This window comes from Schistocerca gregaria, chromosome 9 (genome assembly GCF_023897955.1).
Source record: "Schistocerca gregaria isolate iqSchGreg1 chromosome 9, iqSchGreg1.2, whole genome shotgun sequence".
In the NCBI taxonomy this organism is placed as follows: Eukaryota; Metazoa; Arthropoda; class Insecta; order Orthoptera; family Acrididae; genus Schistocerca; species Schistocerca gregaria.
In genome coordinates, this window is record NC_064928.1 from 182,943,722 (window position 1) to 182,962,625 (window position 18,904).

General features: G+C 38.5%; 1 protein-coding gene across 3 annotated transcripts in view; it reads left to right on the plus strand.

The window, feature by feature from the left end:
* Positions 1 to 16,767, plus strand: part of LOC126291757 (eukaryotic translation initiation factor 5) — a 107,773-nt gene extending 91,006 nt beyond the window's left edge. For all 3 annotated transcript variants that reach the window (XM_049985438.1, XM_049985439.1, XM_049985437.1), the window contains 4 exons: positions 635 to 772; positions 8,933 to 9,121; positions 9,204 to 9,333; positions 16,215 to 16,767. In XM_049985438.1, coding sequence (XP_049841395.1) covers positions 635 to 772; positions 8,933 to 9,121; positions 9,204 to 9,329 — 453 coding nt within the window. In that variant the 3' untranslated portion in view covers positions 9,330 to 9,333; positions 16,215 to 16,767. The remainder of the gene's footprint in view (positions 1 to 634; positions 773 to 8,932; positions 9,122 to 9,203; positions 9,334 to 16,214) is intronic.
* The last annotated feature ends 2,137 nt before the right edge of the window (positions 16,768 to 18,904 follow it).

An 18,904-nucleotide genomic window follows, 5' to 3' on the forward strand; every position in this document is an offset into this window, starting at 1 on the left:
GCATTTGTCTGAAATTCTCACTTCCAGTGAAATTTCTCTAACATCAGTTCTTGAATGAGTGTGACCGAACTTTGACAATGTGTGGGTGCTTAAAAGCTGTGTGACACTACTTTGGTCAACTACCAGGTATGCATCATTTTGTGTGAACTATTCTTATAAATAAAGAAAATGAATATGTGTAAAGTTTTTCCAAGTCGGCTAACTATTTTTTTTTTACTGAGTGTCATAAACACATTTCTTTTAAATCAAAGGTAGGCTCCTCCTCCTCCCCCCCCCCCTCTTCCTCCTCTGGTTCTTTGCATAAATATGTACAGAGTGGAGTGGACAGAATCATACTCCATTTGGAATAAGGTTGAAATGTAAGGTGTATGTATTTGACGCTACTAGAGTACTTAATGGTAGATATTTTAGCAGCTGACTGATATTGTTTGTGTCTAGAATGAAAGTAATTAAACACTTTAACAGACTTGTTTTCACATTCCATGAGAATTATTTGTATTTAAGTATTTAGGGCAGTAAGAGTGCACAGTTTTCATGTAGTTGAAAGATGGGCAAAGTGTAAAATTACAGAAAATCTGAATGAATATGTAAGATGATGTGTATTAATTATTTTAAAGTTATTTACTGCTTTCAGATTAAAAAACACCGCGTGCTTTTTCTTCGTTTTACCCATGATGATCACAAGGCCCAGAAGTACCTCCTTGGCGGCATTGAACAAGTCATAGGATTACACAAAGATGCCCTCTTACCGAAAGTGTCTGGCATACTAAAGGTATGTTCCAGTTTGATTATTAATAGTTACATATTACATCTGCAACTCTTGAAAACGGCTTGTGTTAAAACTCTTGGTATGGGATCTAGGGTTGCTAAAATAGATGTTAATGTAAGTGATTGATAGTGGTTGCAATTTCTTTTACAGAAAAATTTAGTATTTTTACTTCAATTATCACTGGTTGAGTGTTGCATTCCAGAGCAGCTTCAGCATCAGATTACGTATTGCATTCTGAGCAAATTCATCTCAACAAAATCAGTTAACATATGGAGAATTTAGTGTGTAAACCTTCTGTTCCTCTTCTTTTACACAAAAGATGTAAGAAAGTTACAGAAAGCATTGGGACAATAGCAAAAACATTAGGTTGAACAAACTATATTATGGAAAGAATAGTCACTAATCAACAATATACCTCAGATGCTGAGTCGCAGAAAGGCACAACAAAAGACTTAAACAAATCTTGCAGCCAAACTGGCCTTTGTCAGAACAAATATATATATATATATAAAAATATATATCTAAAAAAAAACACACACACACACACACACACACACACACACACACACACACACACACACACACACACACACACGTCGTGTGTGTGTGTGTGTGTGTGTGTGTGTGTGTGTGTGTGTGTGTGTGTGTGTGTTGGCGGACGGGGTGCAGATAGTCTGAAGGCGTGTTTCACCGAAAAGTTTGACAGTCTGTTTGTTGTGCCGATCTGTGACTCAGCATCTCTGATATATGGCGAGTAGCAACTACACTTCTCATAATATTGTCATTATTCCATTCCGGCTTTTCCATCGGTTGAACAAACTGATCTATAAATATTTTAATTGGTATTATATGGAACTTAAAATAATTTGTTACACCTTTAAAAATTCATGTAATTTATATCTTGTGTGTGCTGCTTTTATTTATAGTAAAAATTGGTAGGTGGAATGTCAAATGTAACAGGCCAATCATTCTGGAAAAATGGCTTATAGTAAGAGTGTCGTTCAATAACTAATGCAACACTTTTTTTTCCCTCAGTCAGTCAGTTTCAGTTGAAAAAAATGCAAAATTTGTTGTGGGACATAAGAGGATTATTCCTGCCTCAGCTCTTTAGTTTGATGAAGTTCCAGTGGATGGAGCACTTTACTTAACCTTCAAAAAAGGTGTGTTGCAAGCAGAAAGCTGTCATTGTCATCTAGGGTGACTGTTCCACTTTGTGCACCCCCACCCCCTCCCCCACCACCCTTTCTGGAAAACTAGATTCAGATATTCATAGGCACTTCCAGAATTTCAGAGGGTTTCTGACAGTGAACAAAAGAATGCTGCATTGTTGGGCAAGGTTTATCACAACAAGGTCATGCAAACCTGTGTGCTGATTGGCCACGCAATATTGGAACATTTTTACTCTCATTCGAGCTGAACAACAGATCACAAATGCACCCCCTCCCCCCCCCCCCTCTCTCTCTCTCTCTCTCTCTCTCTCTCTCTCTCTCTCTCTCTCTCTCTCTCTCTCTCTCTCTCTCTCTCTGGCCTTTCACCTATTTGGACCAATGAAAGATTCACGCTGTGGTAAACAGAGGTTACTGATGCAGCAAGAATTCGGCTCTGATGTCGAGAAGTACAATGGTACCATGTGGACATACGGACCCTCCCTGTAAGGTGGTGTAAGGCTCTCACATTGAATGAAGATTGTGAAAAATGGGGTGGAATAGCTGAAAGTGAGGAATAGCATGGCATATTGGAATCTTGAATAAAACCAACCTGCTTTCAGGCAAAAAGTGTTCCTTTACTTATTGAATGGCCCTCACAAAACATTTTGTGCTTTTTAGGATGATCAAGACTTCATAACGTGTAAAATTTTCAACCTTCAGTGTTAATTAGTATGTAGATCAGCATAAGTGGAGTGTTAAATTGAAATTAGACTATCTATGCTATACACAAAAAATAGACGATCGATTTGCCATAAGAAAATTTGCTTAAGTTTTTTAAACAAGTACAGATTTCTTGTTTAATGAATACCGTCATCTCCTTTGACTGCTAAAATTACTGTAATGAACTCCATTACTACAATTTCAAGCCTTTGAGACAATTTGTAGTCAGTTTCCTGTGTCTATTTAGAAATCCAAAGTATAAAAGTGTTAAACTTAAAAATATCTCAGATGCTGAAATTGCAGTTTCAGTTTATAAATAAAGTAATTTAAACAGTCAAAAATGACAATAGTGACCTTTAAAATTTGACTGTGATCCTCACCCAACAAAATTATGAACTTGTTTAAGACACATATGTGTAGTTGCCTAATTCTTGGATAAATTATAACTTAGTTCATTTTTACTTCCATTTTGTTCTTGCCATATTCCTTTCCTTTCATTTCCTTACTTGCTGTATTCAGTAAAATCAGTTTTTCTTGACAATTTGTAGCCGTATGTGAGCTCTGTATTTGCTGATACATTACTGAGAGACTCCCACTGAAGTTTGTCTACAGTCAAATTAGTCATGTCTTCTCCATCACGTGGATGGGAAAGTATAGTAATAAAACATATGGCTCTCTTCTAGTTATTTCTTTGCAGTACTTTAGCTAATCCTGCTGTGTACCAGTTGTTCATTTATTCTTCTCTCCATTAACTTTTCTTATCATAAAGTTCTGCAGTTTATTCTAATAATAATAATAATAATAATAGTAGTAGTAGTAGTAGTAGTAGTAGTAGTAGTAGTAAAGTTGGTAATGTCTTGGCCAGAAACCATTACAAGTGTCCTTCAGTCCACTGCTCCAGTCTTCTTCCTGAGGCAAAATACCAACATCCTCGGAAATTGTTCATGGTAGGGCCTCTAGTGAAACCCCACGTGCAGTAGGGCGAAGACTCTTGTGGGACACTTGAGTAGTGTCATGTGCCGAACTTCGGCGGAACGTTGACTGCATTCTGGTCCAATTGCCTCAGTCACAGAACCAGGAATTTGATATGACCAATTCTTGAGAGCCTCGAGTATTCAATTGCGATAGCCATTTGGCTGCCTGCTACATCTCATACAGGGAGACAGCTTAAGAATTGGCCCTCTTGCAGTGCCTTCATACTTAAAGGTTTTAAATGATGGTGCTCAGACATCTCCCTTCTAAAGCCATCATGCAAGTCCCCAAAACACTTGGAAGACAAGATGATCAGAATGTTAAGTGTAAGAGCTTCAGAGCTTTTTGTTAAAAAGGGCCGTGTGTAGTGGTGTTAGTCTAGTCTTAAAGTTGCGAGGATACTTGTTCGATCATTGCTAGACATAACTTTTCTGAATAGTAATGCTAATTAACAAATACTAAATGACAATTTTCCAATAAAATATATTTTCTTCTTAATTACCTGGCCCTACCTCCTTGACCACATTACTCTTTCATCTCTCTTTTACACTGTTGTAATAACTTATAGATTATTTTGCTTCCTTTCTGCCGTACCCAATTTACAAGTAATGGGTGCTCATGACTAGTTCATGTTGAATGCAGTCTTCCCCAGGGGTGACCCCCAGCAGACTTCTTTCTTCCCTTCATCTTGCTTTTATTGTTGAAAGTACAAAAGATATCTATTAAGTTTCCAGCCTTTTCTCTTACTGTTACGTATATCCCGATTAGATCAGAAAATGTTTGCAGCGAACCTATCTGCTTTTGGATGTACCACTTGTGGATTAACTGATGACCTCATTGTTTGGTCCATTATTCCCCAACAAACCATCTTGGGTATCAAATTCTCAGTTCATATCTTGTGGGAAACAGGTAACTCCACACATAGTGTATCTCGTTAGTCATTGGCATTGCCGTATATTGGAATTCGAAACAACTCCGTAGTTGTGAGGTAATGATCTGGAGACACCATAGGTCTCAGTTGAATCTACCTCATACTGTCAGTTGTTGGCTGTGTGTGGGACAGCCTTGTCACTTAGACACACTCCATCTCTCTGCCTGCTGTGCAATATTGGTCTCTGCAGTGGTGGTGTATTGATTTTAAATAACAGTAGCTTTGTTCTCTACTGCCAGGTATGTTGTATACCATGTACTGGGAACATCCAGTGCCCAAATGTATTTTTCATATTGGCCTCTAATGGTGTGAGTATTCTTTATTGAATGTTCAATATTATTTCCTGAAGATTGGGCAGCCTGGAAATGAGATTGTGGGTTGACGTGTGTCATTGCCAACAGCTCTCTGTAGTTGTTTCTTAAGGCTGTATCTGATTATTTTAATTACTTAAGTCTTTAATGAAGTGCATTTGTACATTGATTTCATTGTGAATTTACTTTAGTTCTGAACATTCTCCACAGTCCAACCTACTATGATGTGCTAGCAGCTTTCTTTTATACGCGCCATAGTTTTTGCTAAGTTAGCTAGTTGCTTTTTGTGACATCCCTCTCTTTTAGCGCCTCGTTGTGATGCCAGAAGTCTGAATGTGGTCATTCACCCACAGTTTATATGCATTGACTTGTATGTTCAATATGTTATTTTGAGTGACTTGTTCATTGTTGTTGTTGGGTCATTCCATGGCAGATGGTCTAGAGGTTCCTGCATGACTCGGGGGTTCTTGACAATATTTTGTGTGAATATTTTGTGTGAATATTTATACGTATTCCCAATAAACACTGTTAAAGTTGCACAATCACCATATCAGTACTTAAGGGGAGAGTCACTTCTTTGGCCCACCATTGCACAGATTAAAACAGTGCTCGTTCGCATTTCTGAGAACTTTGATACATGCCTCTGGCAATATTTTCTTGAAAGAAGCAAAACTAGGCCATCTTTTACAACTTATGTTACTCTTAAGTGATATAATAAAATATTTGTTAAGCAATTTTCATATGAATACAAAAACGTGAAGTTAAGATACCTTTATCTCAAGACGTAATTGTAGAATAAATGTGCAACTTCGACCCATGCAATGGCTTAGTATAGAATGTCAATTGAACCAATTGTGGGTTTTTTTGGTTGAGTGTTGTGGGTTTTTTTGGTTGAGTGTTGTGGGTTTTTTTGGTTGAGTGTTGTGGGTTTTTTTGGTTGAGTGTTGTGGGTTTTTTTGGTTGAGTGTTGTGGGTTTTTTTGGTTGAGTGTTGTGGGTTTTTTGGTTGTGTTGTGGGTTTTTTTGGTTGTGTTGTGGGTTTTTTTGGTTGAGTGTTGTGGGTTTTTTTGGTTGAGTGTTGTGGGTTTTTTTGGTTGAGTGTTGTGGGTTTTTTTGGTTGAGTGTTGTGGGTTTTTTTGGTTGAGTGTTGTGGGTTTTTTTGGTTGAGTGTTGTGGGTTTTTTTGGTTGAGTGTTGTGGGTTTTTTTGGTTGAGTGTTGTGGGTTTTTTTGGTTGAGTGTTGTGGGTTTTTTTGGTTGAGTGTTGTGGGTTTTTTTGGTTGAGTGTTGTGGGTTTTTTTGGTTGAGTGTTGTGGGTTTTTTTGGTTGAGTGTTGTGGGTTTTTTTGGTTGAGTGTTGTGGGTTTTTTTGGTTGAGTGTTGTGGGTTTTTTTGGTTGAGTGTTGTGGGTTTTTTTGGTTGAGTGTTGTGGGTTTTTTTGGTTGAGTGTTGTGGGTTTTTTTGGTTGAGTGTTGTGGGTTTTTTTGGTTGAACTAAGCAAACACCTTTTCACATATTTTATCAATGTTAGTGCACAACCTAGGTCATGGTTTATAAGCCTATTTTAAAGTAGCATGAGTAGATTGCGGAAAGAGTGAAAGTTCACAATTGCAGTCCAGTCCAGTCCAGTCCAGTCCAGTCCTTGATCTTTCAATTATGTAGTTGCTTTTGTTAGACAAGAGTTTCACCCTACAAGATACTGCAGTTTCGCAGCTGCTCAAGCACATTCCTACAGAAGGATTATAGGATGAACTGTGATACTAGTTTGGGTGGGAACTACGGCGAGTGTAGGGAGTGGAGCAGTGAGTGGACAGGAAATTGTTGTGGTGCCAACCATGGGAATGTATACCACATACTTTTGCTTTTTAGGAGAATCTACCATGTTTAAACTGCAGTTAACCTGAATCCATTTGTAGTCTTAATTGTCAAAAAAAATTAACAATTACTGAATACTAATACTCACTTTTGCAGGAGACTGTAAAAGTTTTTCGTGCTGTAATGTTGTCAGTGATCGTAAGACGTCTGATGGGAACGGAATGGGGTGTGGCATCTTCCGGTTCCAAGCAGCCAGTGTGAGTGTGGCGGGCAGATGTGCTTGAAAGCATTTGGTAGGAAAAGCAGTGTTCTCTGGTCCCACCGAAACAGCCAAATATTTGTGACAATGACTCTATAAAAATAGTGATGCCACAGACAAGAGTTAATAATTAAGAGATAGAAAAAGATAATGGTCTGCAAATTAATCTACCATTTATCATTTGTTTCTCCTACTATCAAAATGTGAACAATCGAAAAGTGCCATAAATTTGGCTTAGTTCTAATGTTAACTTTTTAGAGAGATCCCTTACATGAATAAAGGTATGTAATTTTGATTAGTCGGAATACGTTTAAAATAATTTTTCTCAAGGAGCCTTTAAAAAAGGGGAGCGGGTGGTTGTCTTATACTCAGGGTAAGTAGGGTGTAAGATTTTCTGTAAGTACAGAAATTTCTACGTAAACCACAGAATATGCGAAAACAAAATATGGTGTACTCAAATGTCAATAGCATTGCACAGCAGACATATTCAATTCTCCCACGAGTTATGTCCAAAAACATGACAAAGTACCACAACTTACACAATGTGACAAAGGTGTGAAATGCGAAGACAGTTAAATGTTGCAGCTGTTGTACAAGAATTTTACTACCATGATTTCCAGTGCCTTGGTAATGAAACAACTTAAATTTCTGAATTTACATGTTCTGCCATTCACAAAATTTCTTTCACTCTCAACAAAGTTTCCACATTGACAATGTCAGTTTGCACCTGATTTTGCATGAAAATATTTATAATTTTCCCACGTTGTGTGCTTTACCTATCAGTGTTGTTGGAGAAGAGATTGATTCAACTGATATAAGTAACACTGTCGGGAAGTGGGCCTTCAAGCAATGTTTACCACCTTTGTGTGTTAAGTTTCTTGACACTAGGGTGCTCTACTCAGCTGATCCGAATCAGTAAGTTGGAACAATTCGTGCTGCTGCCAAGCTCTACTCAATGTGGAGGTTGAGGAAAATAACTACGTTCATTCATATGTGTGTTATGGCCAATCACTACAGTTTTCAAACTCTCCACTGCACATGCACAGCTCTAAGATTGTCGTGATCGTCATGACACCTTTGCATTACTTGAATTTAAAAAATTTTCATTATATGGGATGGATGGCTAGTTCTAGCTCTAGTTGGTGCTGTTGTGTTCCTTGAACTGCTGTTTTTTGTTTAAATTAACCTCCTTGGCTAATGAAACACAATACCATATATATATATATATATATATATTGGATAATGGATGATGTCAAAGACTACAGTGCAAGAGTGACAGATCTGCATGTATGCAAAAATCACACAAAATACTTGTATAAATATTTGCACTTGATAATGAGAATAAATTTCTAAAACATGTCACGCTGTGCATGAAAAAATGTAAACATGGTGCATTGTTTCATTATTTAAATAATCAGTAATACACTTGCAGGCTTCCCAAAAGCATCAGTTATGATGTACGAAATTAAGTCAAACATTTCTGCTTTCCAGGTAGTTACCATTTACAATTAAATCAGTGGGCTAAACATAGCATAAAATTCAGATAATCTTCTTTAGACAAAAAGTCACTGAAACCCAATTCCATCTCAAGTGTGTGTCTGGCTGACTTTGCTTCGAATTATCTGTCTGAAAATTTCCCCATCTTCATTATTTTTTTCTCCTGCAGAGAGTGTAAAAAGCTGTACAAGGTGGTCTAATTTTCTTTCAAGTAAATGTTGCCAGAGATATTACGTCTCAAAGTTGCCGAAGACTTAAGGGTGCATTGATAGCTGTGCTATTGGCTCAAACAAATGGCTAATCTCTAAAAGTATGATATTGGGGAAGTAAAACTTTACCAACGTTCACTGGGAACAAGTGGAAATGTTCACACAATTTCAGCAAATTCATTGACGGTCGTGTGCCAGCTTTCTTGAAATTGGTTCATTTGGCATGGATTGCTCCCACCATCCCTGTAAATTTAGCTTAAGATTTTCAGTGCTGCTGTAATGTTTGGCAATTTCTTAACCTGCAGCTATTCTACGATGCTGATATCTTGGAAGAAAAGGTTCTGTTGGAGTGGGCAGGCAAGGAAAGCAAGAAATACGTGAGCAAAGAACTGAGCCACGAGATCCATGAGCGTGCAGAACCATTCATCCGTTGGTTGCGCGAGGCAGAAGAGGAGGAGAGTGAGAGCGATGAGGAGGAGGAAGATGACTTGGAGGTGCGTGTCTGCCAGAGACCAATCTGATGAGCAGGTTTCTCCTTTTAGCAAATTTAATCTTATAAATTTTTCATTTCACCAGATTGAATACGATGACCGTGCAAAGGCATCACCCCTGAAGGAGCAGCCGAAACCAGTGCAGAAGCCTGTAGCTGCAGCACAAGAATCAGAGGAGGAAGGAGACGACCTTGATATTGATGCAATATAATTCGGTAAGCATATTCACTGATTACATGTAACTAAATTAAATCTTTAGTAAACACCAGTAACTTGATGCTGTAAGAACTGGTTTTTAGTTTCTCCTGAAAGATTTTGGAGTTCCGAAGTTAGCAAGAGGTTCAGTTTTCGTTATTTACAGGTGTCATCTGTCTGAAGGCTGATACGATGCAGCTGTCCGTGCTACTTGGTCCAGTGCAGTCCTCATAATTACTTTAAACTACATCCATTTGAAGTTGCTCACTATACTCGTGTCTAAAGGTCTCTCCTTAGTTTTCACCCCCTCACTTTCTTTTCAGTACCTAATTGAAAATTCCTTGATGCCTCATTGTGCTCTATCAACTAATCTGTTCTTTCAATCATGTTGTGCCAAATTTTTCTCCAAAGCTCGATCCAGTACCTTACTAGCTGTTAGATATACTCACCTAATCTTCAGCACTCTTCTGTAAAACCTCACTTAAAAAGCTTCTATTCTCTTCTTGTTTAAACTGCTTACTTCTCTCTCCAGGAGGAAGGTGTCTTATACATCTACATGGATACTTTGCAAATCACATTTAAGTGCCTGGCAGAGGGTTCATCGAATCACGTTCACAATTGTTATTCCAATCTTGTACATGTGCGGAAAGAACGAACCCTTATAACTTTCTGTACGAGCTCTGGTTTCCTTTATTTTATCATGCTGATCATTTCTCCCTATGTAGGTCGCTGTCATCACAATATTTTCGCATTCAGTGATTGGAATTTTGTGAGAAGATTCTGTCACAATGAAAAGCTCCTTTATTTTAATGATGTCCAGCCCAAATCCTGTATCATTTTTGTGACACTGTCCATTATTTCACGATAACACAAAACGTGCTGCCCTTCTTTGAACTTTTTCGATGTGCTGCTTCAGTCCTATCTGGTAAGGATCCCACATCGTGCAGCAGAGGTCGTACAAGTATAGTGTAGGCAGTCTTCTTTCCAGTTTAAGTTGTTCGTAATTGTAGTACTTAGGTATTTAGTTGAATTTACAGCTTTTAGACTAGACTGATTTATCGTGTAACGGAAGTTTAATTCCTTGCAGCACTCGTGTGGATGACCTCACACTTTTCATTATTTAGGGTCAACTGCCAATTTTTGCATCAATCGGGTATCTTTTCTAAATAGTTTTGCAGTTTGTTTTGATTGTGTGATGACTTTATTAGTTGATAAACGACAGTGTCCTATGCAAACAACTGAAGACGCCTGGTCATATTGTCTCCAAAATCGTTTATGTAGATAAGGAACAGCAAAAGGCCTATAACGCCAGAAATCACTTCTGTTTTATTCAATGACTTTCCATCATTTACTACGAACTGTGTGAGACTGAGACGATATTCCATAAGCATGCAATTTCACTACAAGCCGCTTGTGTGGTGAAGTGCCAAAAGCTTTCTGGAAATCCATAAATACAGAATTAGTCTGAAATCAGTAAATAGCTAGTTGTGTTTGACAGAAACAATGTTTTCTAAACCCATGTCGAATGTGTGTCAGTAGACTGTTTTCTTAGAGGTAATTCATAATGTTAGAACACAGTATATGTTCCAAAATCCTGCTGCATATCGATGTTAACGATACGAGCCTGTAATTGAAGTGGATTACTCCTACTAACTTTCTTGAATACTGGTGTGACCTGTGCAATTTCTCCGTCTTTCGGTACGGATCTTTCGTTAAGCGAACAGCTGTATATGATTAAGTATGGAACTAATGCATTAGCATACTCCAAAAGGAACCTAATTGGTATAGTGTCTGCACCAGAAGACTTGCTTCTCTTAAGTGATGTAAGATGCTTCACTACTCAAAGGATATTTACCTCTATGTTACTCATGTAGGCAGCTGTTCTTGATTCAAATTCTGGAATATTTACTTTGTCGTGTTTTGTCAAGGCATTTCAGAAGGCTGTGTTTAGTAACTCTGCCTTGGCAGCACTGTCTGCAATATTATCTCCATTGCTATCTCGCAGAGAAGGTATTGGTTGTTTCTTGCCGCTAACACGTCACATACGACCAGAATCTCTTTGGATTTTCTGCCAGGTTTAGAGATTAAGTTTCCATTGTGGAAACTGTTATAAGCATCTCGCATTGAAGTCCGCGCTAAATTTTGAGCTTCTTTAAAAGATAGCCAATTTTGGGTTTTGCATCTGTTTAAATTTGGCATGTTTGTTTCGTTGCTTTTGCAACAGTGTTCTAACCCGCTCTGTGTACCAAGGAGGACCAGCTCTGTTGTTTATTTATTTGGTAGAAATCTCAATTTCTGCCGATATTTCTTTGAGTTCAAGCCACGTCTGGTCTAAACTTAAGTTATTAATTTGGAATGAGTGGAGATTCTCTCAGGAGGATGTCAAGTGAATTTTTATCTGCTTTTTTGAATAGGTATGGTTTTTGCTTATCTTTGGATGATTTGGGGATTACAGTATTAAATCTTGTTAAGACAACCCTGTGTTCACCAATCCCTGTATCAGTTTTGATGCTTGTTATTAGCTCAGGATTATTTGTTGCTAAGAGGTCAGGTGTGTTTTTACAGCCATTTATTGTTCTCGTGAACTAACTGCTCGAAATAATTTTCAGACGTGTAGCACAATTTGGTATACCACCTGGAGGTGGATTTAATGTGCACTGTCACCTTGAAAGACTAATCTGTAGATTGTGGTGCTGAATGGTATGTCTGAGGATCCTGTCCAGATATTGGACAGATCTCAGATGGCGCTCAATAGTGCTGAGAGAAGTTAATCTCCTGTATATGGTACTGACCCAAAATGTCACAAATGAACTTCCATGATAAACTTGGGGGGCTGCATGCCCAATACATACGTATGTCATGCCAGCTTGCCTCAACACTCTTCTCAGACAGTAATATTAAAGTCTTGCCCTCATCACTGAAGAGACCAAGATACCAGTGATCCAAATTACTTTCCAAAATTTCCCTTCCTACCTTATTTGCACACTGCAGTGAATGGTGTGGGAAGTGTACTTTGCTCAGTGGATGTCTAGAGGCCTGACAGACAGTGTCGAGACAGTCTTTAGTGCCGAGAGTTAATACAGCCATTCCACCTGCCTCCAAAAAAGCAGTGTACAGTTCTATTCCCATCTCCCAAGGGTAACTGGTAGCCCTAATAAGTGTGTGGTGTTTACTGGAAAACCATTATGAAGCAGATCTTCTGTTGTCTGCATCTCATGACAGCAGTAGAGTGTATAAATGTTGTAGCAATGCACATTCCGTTAAAGCTTAGTGATCCTCTCAGGCGGCACACCGGTAGACACTGCGAGGGATCAACACTTGCAGTTTTTCCCTAATGAAACACTATTGGCTGTTGATTTCTCTCTTCAACCATGATTTTGTGTCACTGTATTGATCACTGGACTTGTATTCTGTGCTCTGTCATCACTTAATACTTCACATCTAATAGAAACCAGTGCTTGATATAGACATTTCTCCATATGAATACAATGAATATTCATTTTTAAAACAATGTTCAGAACTTGTGTTTCCCATTACACAATGCAGAATAGGTCACTTTGAGCCTTCATTGACAATTAGCCACTTCTATAAAGGGGCTGCGTAAGATTTGATGTTAGTTGTAGTTGCTGATGTCACAAAAGGACGCATAGTTATTGCATGTTCCATGGTCATTTTCAGAGGCTCCCTAGCAGTTCACTGAGAACAGTGTGTGGATACGCCTCACACCTTGATGTTTGTTGTCCCTGGGGAGACTGAAAATTACATATTGACCAGTACAAAGTTAATGGCTTTCAGGATCTCCGACAACAGCTAGTCTATGTAATTTATAAAGTTCATGCCAGTCTGTGTGTCCTTAAAATTTGAATGGCGTACAGTCTTTCACTGTGTCAGGCACAAGTGCTGGAGACGGTGGGTACCCTGAAGTATCAGACTGAGAGCTGTGGTCAGTAGTATTCAGAAAAAGGTTCCTGATCAAAAAATAAATATCAAATTCAGGAGGGTTGAAACAAAGTGTACAATGATGGTCCACGGACTGACTGGTGTAGGGTGTGACTTTGTCATTGGCACACATTTCCCGGTATTGGCTTCAGGCACACTGTGCAGTATTTACAGCAGAAGTCACAGAGTACATCCAGTGACACAGGCTTTTCAATTGTCATCTGCTCACTCTCTATCAGCATCCTTCAAAGCCTCTGTGTGCTGTACACCATCTATACCTTATTGAAATGAGTCGAGGAAAACTGGCATTTTGTCACTCTTGATGGGTCGACTGTGCAGTTATGTGGGTTCCTGGTCATGTCGGTCGGACAGGAAACAAGGTTACTGATGCTGCTGCCAAGGCTGCAGATCTCCTACCTCAGCACACTAGTTGTTATATTCCCTCCAGTGATCCCCGTGTTGCCATCCGTCAGGAGGTGGTGTCACATTGGCATCACCACTGGTCCTCCCTTCCCAGGAATAAGCTCCAAGCCTCTCAGTAACTTGGATGACCTCCTTTTGGCCATTCTGCCACGAAGTAGTCATTTTAACCAAGTTGCATATATGGCACTACTTTATTAGGCATCACAATTAAAGTGATGCATTGTGCCCAACTTTTAACTGTCCTTCATTTCATGACAGAACACCCATTTTTTAACCATTTACATTCCTGTTTGGGTTTTCCATGTTAGTTATTGGCCATTTTGGCAAAAGACTTGGCCATGTTTTAGTTTTTGTCCACCATAGCAATATGGCGAAGGCCATTTAAATTTTAGTTCTGGGTTGCCATTTCTCTATGGCATGTTTGAGACTTTTGCCTGCATCCCTGTTTTTAGCTATCTTCTCTTCAGTTGATCAAAAGTGATGTGTAGTCATTTTTTAACTCTTCTTTGTCTCTCACAGTTTTGACGTGGGCGCATATGACCCTAGTTGTTTTTGTGCCCTAAAACTAAACAGACAGTGGTTAAGTGTTTTTTCACCAGGAAAATCTGGAAATTTTCTTCTCATCTGTGTGTACACTCTGTCATTCCAGTGACAAATGGAGCGTGGATTGTCAACCACTATCCTCTGTTGGTGACACCTCAGGAGAGTTTCCACAGCACTGATGGGATACAGGGTTCCCACCAGTATGTTAAACCACTAGACTCAAACATTGCCTGTTCCTTCATAGCCTTGTATCATGCCAACCTATTTTCACATGCTTCTAAAACAGAGGACAGGTCCAGTTAGATTATGTGACTTTAATGTTCCCTGAGAGCACCTCAACGTGACTGCCTCAGGCACAAAAATAACTGCCTCTAATAATTAAACGACGCGCACACGACACTCTCACCCCTGTTTTTTAAAAAACCATATGAGTGCATGCAATCCAGCAGAATGTAGTCTGATAGTAACCATTAACCAAAACAGACAAAATTAAGTCTTACCAAATCAGATGAGTCCCATGTGCAAGTCTGTCGGTACAGCTTGTCACTTCACTCCCGAGCAGAGAGCAATGCAGCAATCTGCTTAACACAGGCCCAGCAATTTACCCCATGACCTCAGAGACACCAAAATGCATCGGAACTTGGGATCAGTGCCATCTGTGTCTTGATCTATGATGCCTTAAGAAGTTTTTGCATGGATGTTGTTTCCTTCTGAAACAGGTTTAAAGAGGCTCTGTAGTAAATTGTCACACCACGCTTAAGATGTCTATGTGAATGAGATATGTTCACAGTTGTCATACAACAATTGGATGGCTCGTCTTTACTCGCACTTTTTAAGTAAGCAGTGTGTTTTGGTCTTGTACCACTTTGTTCCTGGAGATTTCATTGGTTATTTGCCATCTTCTTGCAACTAAATTGTAGAGTGTTATAGTTTCTTCAAAATTATTAATCTTTGTAACTTTGTATGAATTTACTTTAAAATGGGTCATCTTTCATTTGAACTGTAGAAATATTCACCATGCGGCAAATGTCGAAATGTCTGTCTAAACTGGCCTTCCAAGATATTCATGGCCTTTCCTTATAAGGTGTTGAAAATGTCCAGATTCATCTGCCTGGACTCAGATCAATCCTCTTGTTTGCCAAATGGAATTACATGATACACCAGTTGCTTTGGCCCCTTGTTTCAATGTGGATTTTAGTTTCAATGATGCACCTAGCACAGCTTCTTTTCTCTGTGAACTGGTAGACTTTTGCAATCACTACAAATTAGACTGCGAAGAACTTTGCCATTGCTGTCTACTGATTGCATTTTCAACTTCAAATATGTTCTCCCAGAGTTAGATATTGCTTCATTCGGTGGCACCGTGTCTGGGAAGTGGGGCCTACTGCGCATCTAGTTTGTTGTTCATGCAGACATGAACTGTAGCATGTTATATGCAGTTTTGCGAGATTGTCCTGTAGAAATATTTCACATCTAGACAATGTCCCAGAATATTCATGTGGAATGAAGAGAGTTCTAGTGAGTGAAATTTGTATGCATTTTCTTCTTTCTCAAAAGCATTGGCTTTCTATTAGATACTTAACAAAATTCTTAAGTAGGTAGTTGCTGTTTTATTTACTCTCTCTCCCATTTCAATAAGGCCTTCATGGACGGAATTGTAGTTTTATTTTACAGATCTTCATCTTCACAGGTTAGAACTGTGTACAGGACTCTCTAACCAAGACACTGATTTTTGCAGGAAATGAGTTGGCACTTGTGCCTTACAACAAGTAAAAGTTTCAGCTTGCCATTAGTTCCTCTCAAAAGCTAAGCTCTAAAGCAGTTTGTGAGGTGTAATTGTGTTCCCAGTATCTGCAGCTGGATTAGGTGAACTGGTACAGTTTTAACTAGTCAAACATGTCTACTGAAAGTTTCTGTTCTGGGGTCTTTCAAATTTTTACAGTTGAACCTCTTAAATTGTGTAATGAATTTAATGTAATTTTCTTCTTTGTTTCAGATAACATTTGGAATCCTCGTTACTGTACGGTTGCATAGCAAATTACGAAAAATATTTAAAGTGAATATAAATATACATAGCTTTAACTGGTAAAACTTTTATTAACACACAATTCTTTTTCTTGTTGCTTATTGTGCATTTATACACTTCAGCTCGTTAGTTGGTGATTCCTTTTTATTGTAATTCATAAGAATAGGTTAATTTGTCAATAAAGATTATTGCATCTTAAACCTGTGTGGCATTTGTATAGTGTGAAATAGTAATGTATTGTACTCCTTATTAAATAGTACAAATTTCCTGATTGGAATCATTGAAAAGTACCACTGGAAGCTGTCCTCAGTCTTGACAGACAGATTTAATATACTTGTTTTAAAGGACATAGTATTTATGGTTAACTGGCTGTAACTTTTGTGGAAATGTACTTAAAAACTTATTGAAACAATGTAGAAGATTCCTTTTGGAGAAGTGTGTGTTTTCTGTTAAAGGTTCTGTACATGAAGAATCTGAAATATTTGAGGAAGAGCTCTAAGCAAAATAAATGTTCTGCCTGTTACTAAGTGTCTACATATTTCCATAGACCAAATATTTTTAGTGTGTTGAGGTAAAGCTTTACATAAATTTTCTTGGAAATATACAAGAGTAAAGATAGTTCAAACAGCATATTTGGAGATTCACTCTCTTCCCACTTTCGCTTTTCATCTTTAATAAATACCTCATTGAAAATGTAATGTACATCCAGTAAGGACACATCAAAATATTGGTCAAAATTGATAGTTGTTTTTGTTTGTCTTAAAAATGTCCGAACACACATACCATGGGATCATATGTGGATAGTGTGGAATTTTTGTTTGATTCACCTTTCATGAATTCACCTTTCATGAATTGAAAGAAAACTGTGTAATGGTACTATGTAATGGCCTTGTGAAACAACACAAAGCATCTTGCAGCAACACAAATCTGGCTCCGTACCTATCCTAAGAATTTGCTTTAAAATGCTGAAAATCTTAGTCAATACCCATAGAATTCACCCAACATTAAATAGAACTTCACTTTTAGCTCATTAACTTCATAGTTTGCAACAGGACAATGAACTGAATTTGTCAGGCTTTTACACAGTTAAGCCTGAGTTAAGCATTTGACTGCTGGAGGTTTTAGCATTTGACTGCTGGAGGTTTTAGCATTTGACTGCTGGAGGTTTTAGCATTTGACTGCTGGAGGTTTTAACATTTGACTGCTGGAGGTTTTAGCATTTGACTGCTGGAGGTTTTAGCATTTGACTGCTGGAGGTTTTAGCATTTGACTGCTGGAGGTTTTAGCATTTGACTGCTGGAGGTTTTAGCATTTGACTGCTGGAGGTTTTAGCATTTGACTGCTGGAGGTTTTAGTCTCTGAAACTTTGATTGCTGGATAAGGTCTGGTGTAAAGGTATGTTTCAAAAAATATAAAAATTTCATATTCCTGACAATATAACTGGACAATGTTGTCGCCAACACTGCAGCACATAAGTTGCAGCCTAAGAGAGAGAGAACTACTAGACGTTCTTGCCCAGCAATACATTACGTGGTCAGAAGTGTTTACACAGGGCTATACTGTTCCTACAAAATGGATGAATGTTAACAAGTGAAAAGTGTGTAGCACTGTTTTTTACTTCACACTAGGAATCATTAGGAAGAAAGAGGAATCTGGCTTGGTGGATATGTTCTTTATTTCTAAGAAAGCTAATTTTTTTACATATTTAACTTGTGAAATGTGTACCTAGTAAATGGATAAAGGATGGAAAAGACACCCCCCCCCCCCCCCCCCACGCATGCGCGCGCGGTTTAATCATGAAATTTGGCAGAAGCTGAGGAATCAGTCTGTTGCACTCCCAGTTGAGAAGGAAAGGCGTAAATGACAAGCGAAGGTTAGTAGAGATTTGTGCATCTGTGAAAATATCTATGCACAAAGCATACAACTGCCACCAATGTCACACCTTAGCAAAAGATCTGGTAGAGAAACCGAGGAAATTCAATTCATATGTAAAACCACAAAGTTGATCAAAGGCTCCCATTCAGTCCCTTGTTGACCAATCTGGTGTGGCAGTAGAAGATAGCAAAATGAAAGCCAGTTTTAAATTTCACATTCAAGAAATAGTTCATACAAGAGAATCGTACATACCGTCATTTGACCTTTGGACAGACTCCCATATGGATGGTATTGTAATAAGCATACTTGGTGTAGAGAAGCAACTGAAATATCTAAAAGGAAACAGATCACCAGATATGGAATCCCAATTCGATTTTACAGCATTGCAGCAGAAGTCCCAAGTGACTGGAAGAAAGTGCAGGTGACTACAGTATATAAGAAAGGAAAAGAATGGACCCGCAAAATCACAGACCAATATTCCGAACTTCTGTTTGCTGCAAAATCCCTGAACATATTCTCAGTTCGAATATAAGAAACTTGCTTGAGACAGAAGCTTGTGTCCATGAATCGGCATGGTTATTAGAAATCATTTGTGTGAAACTCAGCTTGCCCTTTTCTCACATGGTCTACTGAGAATTCTGAATGAAGGGCAACAGGTAGAATTCTGGAAAGCATTTGACATGGTGTCCTGTTGCAGGCTGTTGACAAATGAATATATGGAATATGTTCACAGATATGAGTGGCTCAGACTTCTTAAATTACAGAATCCAGTATGTTGTCTTCAG